Source organism: Geospiza fortis, unplaced genomic scaffold, assembly GCF_000277835.1.
Source record: "Geospiza fortis unplaced genomic scaffold, GeoFor_1.0 scaffold157, whole genome shotgun sequence".
In the NCBI taxonomy this organism is placed as follows: Eukaryota; Metazoa; Chordata; class Aves; order Passeriformes; family Thraupidae; genus Geospiza; species Geospiza fortis.
Window position 1 is genome coordinate 5,465,177 of NW_005054314.1, and position 9,448 is coordinate 5,474,624.

At 38.6% G+C, this 9,448-nt stretch overlaps 1 protein-coding gene across 1 annotated transcript in view; it reads right to left on the minus strand.

Annotated features, from left to right (window-relative positions):
- The window catches only part of AFF2 (AF4/FMR2 family member 2), a 239,960-nt gene that overhangs the window by 225,710 nt on the left and 4,802 nt on the right, over positions 1-9,448 (minus strand). The window contains exon 2 of the mRNA XM_031056018.1: positions 6,755-7,645. Coding sequence (XP_030911878.1) covers positions 6,755-7,585 — 831 coding nt within the window. The 5' untranslated portion in view covers positions 7,586-7,645. The remainder of the gene's footprint in view (positions 1-6,754; positions 7,646-9,448) is intronic.

Sequence of the window (9,448 nt, forward strand, 5' to 3'; positions counted from 1 at the left end):
AAATCCTCATTCAGCTTCTAATATATGGTGCTGTCCCTCCTTCTTTACCTTTCACTAGCTGTATTTCTGTCTCAACTGCTCATGTAACATCTGAAGTGTTTTATGTTTGATTTCCTACTCTTGTCTACAATACCCAATCACATTCTGCACCATTCAGCTGTCCTGGCATTTGCAAGGAGCATTCCAGTTGTTCCTTACTGATCTACACCTACCAGATACAACAGTCCAATTTTCTACTGTTTTCATCAGGATTAAAAATTTCTTCTCCTGCATTTATACTCCCTGATTGTCTTTATGCTTCTTTTTACATATTTAACAGGTGTGTGTTGGATGCAATGTGTTCATCATATTCACTGAATGAGTGGGACTGGGAGAAAGTAAATTATAGCTTCTAGGGAGAGTCCCTGCTGTTGTTTGAGAAGCAGAGGCTGTCCAGAGAAGCCCCAGGTTCAGTCCCAGGGATGATTCACAGCAGCTGTCACTGCCCATGCAGAAATGTGTGCACAGTCTCCTGCCTGCACTTGAAAAACCATGTGACTTCTGTGTTCTCAGACTATTTAAAACCTCAGTTTCTCTACAAAGAATAAGGGTTGTGAAAAAAAAATCTGAAAATTATGACAGAAATGAGCAGTAAATATGTAAGTAGGTATTTTCAAACTAGCTGTGTGTTACTTTAGAGGTTGCATCAGGTAAAATAAAATTTAACATAGCTGGTGGTAAAGTTTAAAAATGGGCATTCATTTTGGTACAGAAGGCCAAATGCTGATACGTGAATATCTGCCCATCCTGTTCTGAGAAAGAAGCAGGCATGCTAGTCACTCGAGGACTGATTACAGGCCAGAGTGAAAACATACCATGAGACATTCAAATACTTGAAAATGGCATTTTCCCATCTTTTCTTACATGAGCATTGTTTATTTCACTGTTCAGAGAGAATGTTTTTATTAAAGCAGGTTATGTTCCAGTAGAGTATTAAAAATAGTGCAAAGGCTCCACCTTTGTTTCACCTGCTGGGCTGGTCCTAAAAGAATGCCCTTATTAGCAGACAACTAAGTAGAACACTAATACTAAGATCCAAGAACATCCTTCCTTATGCATTTGCACACCAGATAGGTGGATCAAAGGTGCTGAAAAATTAGCTGTACCAACTCCTGGTTATTATTCAAAATGTACATTAACAGTCAACATTGAGATAACATAACACTCAATGCTGGTTTTACACAGCTTGTGGTATTTTCCTTTAAAAAAGTGATTGTTCCATAGTCATACACCAAATTCACTGTCAAAGTTATGAATACACCCTACAGTCCCCCTGCAGCCTTTGAATAATGCCTTCACATCTTTGCTCAAGCCAAACAAATTCTTTTACAGCTCTCCCCAAAGCCTTTGAGGTCATTCTACTTTGTGACATTTCATGAGACACCAAATGAGACAAGCAATTACTCTGGCACTGGGAATTTCAAAAAGGTTTACAAAAAAAATAAATCACTCTTCAAGACACCACAGGTCTGACTCTTCCCAGAGTTAACTCTAACTTCACTCAGACTTTTTTCTTCCTCACAGCAAGTCAAAATTAGGAATAGCTTACAAAACAAAAACCACTAACAAATGAACAATGGGAAAGAAGGAACCTAACCCTTCTTTTCCCAAACCAAACACACACGGTCAGTTCTTTCAGCCACACTTATGCAATCGACTTTAAGTGCTCTGTTCTGAGATGCAGACTGGTCACAGTGGTTCAAAATCAGGCCCTAGATATGCTTATTTATGTTTGATTTAAAATAAACAAGCTGTCCTCTCACTATCCTTGCAAAACAGCTTTGCTAGCCATTGTCCAGGCCATGGGACAGTAGCCTTCAAAAGGCCACAATAAGAGGTCTTCAGTCGAGTGGTGTCATATGGTCTTCATTTAGAAGTATCATAAGAACATTACTTCTCACAGTATTTACAAATTAAAAACATATGGCTGTAACCTCTAATACTTCAAGAAATACTGCTCTTTGGGTTTGTTTTTGGCCTCAGACTTTTGAAATATGAACCAAGCAAAGGGATTTCATCTTAATGCGTGATTCAGTCCATTCTTCTTCCAAGCTCAAAGTCAAGGGGACAGCTAAAGCTGGCATTTGAAAAAAGTGATTTACCCAGAACTATGGTAATGTACTACAGTTGGCAATTAGAGTAGCATGTATATCAAAAAGGGGTGGGGCTGGCTAAAGCCATCTACTTTCTATTAAATTAAAAAAAAAAAAGGTATTATGCTGGCTTTGGTTCCTATAGAGAGTTTTATAAGTCATATATAAGCCTCTTGGATTTACTATTTAGGTTCAATCAATATGGTTATCTACCTGTCAATTTTTCTTGCTCTTTAATGCAGAAGGAGAACAGCCTTTTTTATAGCTAGCTCAGAAAGCACTAAGCAAATCAATACATGCAGCGATAACAGAATGATTTGAAACACGTAACAGAAGCTTATCACTTCGCAGTATACTGAACCCGTCAAAATATTTTCCTAGAAGTAAAGTGAAAATAGAAGTTCTCCATTTTTTATTCCATAAGTGGAAAGTGACATAGATGTCGTAGGCCTTTTGGATTTGTTCCTAGCTTTGTATTTTCGGCAAAATTTTGTACATGAGCATTTGCTACTTTGCAGGAACACGAAGCCAATTCTGTAGTGAGATTTAAAAACTGCCTTGAGAATCAAAAATTATCTCAATTGCTCTTGATTCCCCATCTCTAAACCATTATTGGAAATCCATGCATTGTTCTGGGGAACTGGGCATAAAGTTTTCCAGGAATGCAGCTTCTGATGTTCCCACAGACCTTAAAACCCTCTGCTTTACTCAGTGCTCCCAGTAATTTGTGTTTCAGCCCAATCTGAAAAGTACAGGCTTTCTTTCAGCTGTCACCTGCTGCGTTAGTCAATTTGAAATAATTTATAAGAATCTGATTCCTAGAGGTTTAAATATACATACATGTATCAAGATTCTGGATTTTAAAGCAGCAGAGAGAGGATCAGCTGTTATTGTAGTCTCTAACATCTACTTTTTTGAAGAAATGCATAGGATTTAACTATGCAGCTCTCTTCGAGTGGTAAGTAACAATCATCTGCCATCACAGGATTTAAGTAGGTGGAATTCTGCATAATACAAAAGCTCTTTGCAATATTCCCGGCTTGCCACAATTTATCAGATGTTAAATGCAAGTTCAAAATTAATATATACATACTGCAATGTAAGTATGCATGTAAATACATACTAAAGAGGTGGGAGTTGATAGGAAAGGAACAGGAAATAACATTTACAGGTTGAGGCTTTCTAACATTTTGTCTCCCAGTTTTAGCTCCAAGGCCATTGTTATCAACCCTGTGTCATGAGATCTGGTGGATTTCTGTATGTGCCCCAGGAACTCCCAACATGGCCCTATGGCTTCCCAGTTCACGAAGATCTGCTCCACAGCCTCTGAACCTCAGGGTCTGCCAGGCCACCTCCTTGGTTACAATGGGTTTGGCTCAAGGCATCAAACCATAAAATGTTTTACCTTACCCTTAGAAAACAATACTGATATGAAAAACAAAGCAAAAAGGTAAAAGAAATCAATAGGATTACAAAATCACAAAGAAACCCTTCCATAACATAAGTAAAAGTTTACAGAGGCTCTGCTACTTCTATTTCTCTACCAGAGATGGCCACTCATGGTGCAGTCAGGTCTGAACTAGCTCTGTGTGGGTGAGCCAAGGTTGGGGAATCACACAGCAGCACCCACTCTGAGGCAAGGATTAGTCCACAGGTGTGCAAGAGCTGCTAACCACCTCCTGACCCTACCTGGTGAGTCTGTGTGAACTCCCTGTGAATCTCGAAGCCCTCAGAAATCACTGACCCACTACCCCTGGCCCAGCAGAGACACGCCAGCAGCGAGGCATTAACAAATCTGTCTGCACAGAGCAGCTGAAAGATGGATGGGCATCTCTGATGGCAGAATTGGGCCCAGCAAATGAGCAAAGATTCTTAGAGCAACACCTCAAGTGACACAAATTATGTTATAAAATTGATCACTTCCTTACACATGGCAGAACGTTTCCAGGGCACTCAACATCTTATTCCATTAAGCCATGATAAATGACACCATATTTCCACATCAGTCTGAGCACTTCTTTTAAATCTGCTTGTTCAAATATTTGGTTACTTATTCCTCTCTCTCTCTGTAAGATAGCAAGAACAGTCTTTTTCTTTTCCAACACTGGATGCCATTATTGCTGGACCATCGCCTAGGAATTTTATCTCTTCACAGAATTCCTCACCTTAAGAACAAGCAAAACTTTGATAGAATCACTAAAAACCTTTCAGTATGCATTCTATCTGCATACACTCAGGAACTTGAAAAAATAGACTCAGATACAGAGGAAAATCACAGAGCAAATTATGCAGAAATGCCCCAAAACAATTCTCCTATTGCTAGCTTGAAGATCACCACCAGCACATGGAACAGTGTTAAGATGGAAACCCATGGAGTAGGAACAAAATTGTTTCAAGCAGATCACTATGGCTCGAGGTGGCTTGGGAAGGTTCATAAATTGATAAGCACCACCAAAGGATCGTAAGCCTCCACATCAATTGTATAAAGATTACAACAGAGCCACTCACTGCAGTCATTCTGAAAAGGTTATGGGTTTCACAGGTGTGCACTGTCAGTTCTGATTAAGCTTAAACTAAACCAGTTATCTATAATGTTGGATTGGAAGGAGTTTTATAGCTGAACACAAGGTAAATCAAATTCAGGATACACATCTGTGGAAAAACACAGAGGGCCAAAGTTCACAGTCCTGACACAGGCGAAAAAATCCAACTCTCCAAACTCAGGAGGAGATTTGCCTGTAAAAAATCCATCAGTCTGGCTATTGTCCTGTGTTCTGTCTCAGAAAGGAAAGTTATTTTGTCACAGCTTTGGGTTTTCCTTCTCTCTTCAACTTACTATTCACTCTCAAAATGCAGACTGCTTTAAGATTATTATCTACTTTCATTTCTAAATTGCCTAGAGTTTACCACTTACCTGAACATGAAATTAATTATACACCTATACTTTTCTCTACGCAGGATGTAAACTAAAATAGCAACAAATTCATAATGCAATTTTTCATCTTTGCAACTAGGAATCCTTCCAAAACCAACAATTCATATCAGATTTTCCTAGAGCTATGCAGGAAGAATGTGGGTGAAATTCTGCACCCAAAAAACATTGTTAACAACTCAATCGATTTCATAGTGCCAGGATTTCACTCAAAAAGTAAAGAAATTAAAAATACATTCTTAGTAGTTGACACAAATTGCAAAAGGTACAATTTATTTCCAAAAATATTTTGCATTAAGTCTGCACTTTAAAGTGCTTCTATTGACTCATAGCATTAATAGATGGCAGGAGCGAAAAAAAGTATTTGCTTTTGCAACATCATTATTTCCTTTGCATGCAATTATTTACTCGCCAAACAATGCTAGCGACAAATCGCAGCAGACTCTGAAGTCATCTACACCAGCAGATTTTTAACCCAAGGTAAAAATAAACAGAAACATCTGTAAAGTAATCTTGCAGAAAGCTACGTTTATTAACAAATACATTTTCTAATAAAACACCATCTGCAAGCAACCCTCAGCTTCCACTTGATATAAATAGGCCTTTTACTGTTTTCAGATGCAGTTCCCAGAAAATTATTCCAAGCTCTACTGCAAAACACATCAGTCTTTGTTGCTGCCTGGAATGTTAATAAATAACATCAAGTTTTTAAATAGTCAAACAAATTATTGGCTTGAAACAATTATTCCAATAGAAAAAGCTGACCTTTTGCAATAAAGTAGTTTAAGAATGCATTGCTCCTCATTCATAGGATAAAAATATTACCAAGCAGGGAAATATTTTTGGGAAAACAGAAAGCTATGAAAAACCCATCTTGCAATTCTGCTTATATGTACACTGTACACCTACCTTCCAAAGGTTACAGGCTTAGAGAAACTCAGACTAAGAGAAAAAATACACAGAGTATAAATAGTTCAATCCATATCCTTATTATACATTTGTGCTTGGAATGGACACGAATATGAACCAACTAAAATGTTCCTCACAGGACTACTGTTCTGACCAGCAATACAAAATTCAACAGCTTAAACTGTTGGTTGCAGAGATTGGGACTGAATCCCAGTATTAAGAGCTCTTCAAAATGCATAAAAGCTTCAATGGGACACATTTTCATAAGCATTATTCACAACTTAAGTCATATTAATTCCAATAAAAAGAAAAAAAGGAATTTAGCAAACTCTGCAAATAAACTCCTTACTGGCAGGACTGTTTAGTACCACTGAAATTTGAACACTGCCATTTTTCCTTAGAATTTAAAATACCAATCTGTCTATCAAACTACCTACTAAGTGAGAATTCAAGAGTGAAAATTGCAGATGAACTGAGAGATTAGAGTTCCCTGTCCAGAACCAGTATAGCTGGTATACATATATTACACTCAACAGAGATCTAGCCTTTTAATATTAATCATAAACAAGAAATGTTAGTATTCCAAGCTGTGCTTTAAAAACTACATTAAATATTGCTACTGGGACTGTCACAACAAACTGCTGAAAGTCATGCACATTCTAGAAAAAGGAATACACTGTACTGTTTATTCCAGTAATGCAACTGCATATTTCCAGAGAAAAATATTTAGTGAATGTAATACTCAAGCAGTACTAGAGAGAAGATATTTTAAACCACTTACTTCACTAACAGGAGGAATGTTGAGCTTTGGTACTTTGTTCTTCGAACTAGGTGTGTTCACTTTTCCTTCCAGCAGTGCTCCAAAGGACTGATTTCCATATCCACTCTCAATTTCTATTGGGGGTTTCAGTTCAGGTGAGTCATTGGGTACCTGGTCCTGACCATCCATAGGCCTGACATAAGCTGTAGGCTTTTGCTGGACCATGCTGTTCTTACAGTGAAGTCCTGGTGGGAAATTCTGAGTGGAAAGACCATTGTTTGCAGTTAACAAAGAAGTGGAAGGAAGTGGAGATCCAGGACCATGGCCTACAAACTCAAGCTCTGTGGGTGACTTCGAATGACTGTTCTCTTTGTAAGTGTGTTCTCCAGGTGCTGACTTTGCATGAGTGTGCCTCCTTGAATGTGAAGATGTTGCCATAGCATTTGCTTCCTCAGTTCCCCCACTTTTATGCTGCTCACTCTGGCAGTTGTAGAGATCTTCATACCTGCCCTGTGACTGGTCATGGGAAGAGCTGTGCTTTGTCCGACTCTGCTGACCACTGGATTGGCTTGGCTGGGCCCCACTGGAGTTGTGACCACTGCGTGACCAGTCTGTCCTCGACTTCCTGCTGCTCTGGTGGCCGTGCAGCAAAGTAGAATTAGATGACAATGAAGAAGGTGGAGGCATTGATGTTGACGAGTTGCCACTGATCTGATGAGATGGGATCATCCTGTTCCTCGGTTCTGGGAAAAAGTTCTGTTCATTTTTGTCAATGGGTGTCTGTGGGACAGAATTCTTTGGGATTCCTACAAGGTGGCTCTGGTTGGAGTGGTTGGTTAACAGATCCTTCATCTCATCATAATTTCCCAATGTGTTCTGGACACGGTTTGCAAGGGCGTCGCCTTTATTTGTCTAAAATATATAAATAAAAAAAAAGACAAGAAAAGCGTGAGTAAATTCCTGATTTACAAGTTACTGCTCAGAATAGTTGTCTTAGAAGATGGCAAATGTTAGCTGTTTAATGGTGTCATGCTGACATTTAATTAAATTTCAATTACATTTTGCATATGTTATGTAAGAAAAACCTATCAATAACTGTGTTCAAAGAATCTCTTGAAACAGGCTTGCATCAGTAACACTTGTCTACTGCTTCCCATTTTCTTAAATATGCTCTCAGAGAACTGTTTAAATTGCATCAGTTATGGATGTTAGGCGCAAAATAAGCTGGGTTTATGTCAGAGATGTTTGGCTTGTACATTTCATATCGTGGAAAGCACAAATGCGCAATTACTGGCTACTGAGCATTTGAATTGTAATCACACAGTTGATACAAGTATGTTATTGCTCTATCAGCCCCTTGACCCACAGTCCTGCCATAAATAGAAGCTGGGCAGTCTGTAACAGCACCAAACTCTTCACTCCAGTTTAACTTCAATTACTTTTCCATAGAAAGTAGAGTTTGACCTGAAGTATCTAATCTGAATCCAGAGAAGAAAAAGCTTCTACCACATGCTATGGTAGGTTCAACTAAAAGATCCTTCAAAAATATTTTCTCATAGAACATAAACAGACATGATTGCCACATTCTTAAGCATCAGGATTCTTCTGCTGTCTGCAGGCTGGTTGTGTTTCTTAATCCTGCTTTTCTTTGATTTCCAGTAATTATTAAATAAATACTGACTCATATTTGTTTCACTGCTATTCTACTTTTCCTTTTGAAGCATTAAGTTTCTTTTTCCTTTTCCCTTTCACTTGTAAAAAGCTGGACAAATAAGCTGGAAGCTATCATTAATACACAGCTGATTTCCTTTCTCTTCCTGTTCTAACTCACCCCACATGGATGCAAAGCAGCAGCCTTCCTACTGACCTTTCTGTTCCACTGAAGTGACCAGCAGAGAACTAAAACATATTATTCCCCATGCTCATGGCTTTACAAGACTCAAAGGATAAAAACAAAGCTGAACTACAGTTCCTGTTCAAGCAGATGGTTCAGTTCTACAGTCTGGAATTAAATGACAAAGTTATGTCATGATACAGCCAACTCTACTTCTGTTTGGAGGGGTTTTTTCACTCAATAAAACAAGTAGTGCTACAGTCCAATGGTGCCTTAGCACCAGGCCATTGAGATGGGGAAAATCAGCAGTAGGAGCTTGTGCTTGGTTAGAGAGTGTCACAGTTCTTTGGTGAGGGATTCTGCTATGCCCCTGATCCCACTTTCCTCAAGTATTAAAGAGAAGTTCGAGTGATGAAAAAATTCATGCATGGATTTCTCCTGAAATATCTACTTACATTAGACACTGCTGAACTAGTCAGAGGATGAGCAGAGTACTAACATGCCATAAAAATGTTAAAAAAAGAAGATAATAAATGCAAATTTCCTTTTGCTCATTCTCAGGGATTGTAACATATATTAGGACTGCAATGAGGCAGTGATTTAAAAATTAACTGTTCAATGTTGTTCCCGTCTCTATACATTTTGCCAGTGCTCCTAAGTGATACAGTTAATAATCCCAGTTGTAGAGAACCACGAATCACTTTAATTCACTAAGTCCCTAGGTTGGTCATTTTAGTGGCAAAAATTATATTCTAGCTAAGCCAAGAATAAGCTCTTTGTATATGAGCAGTCTCCTTCAACTGAGTTGCACAATGAGCTGTTTGGGCAGCAGCCAAAACCAGGCTTTCTCTGTTCAACCCCCAAATTTAAAACAAGGAGAA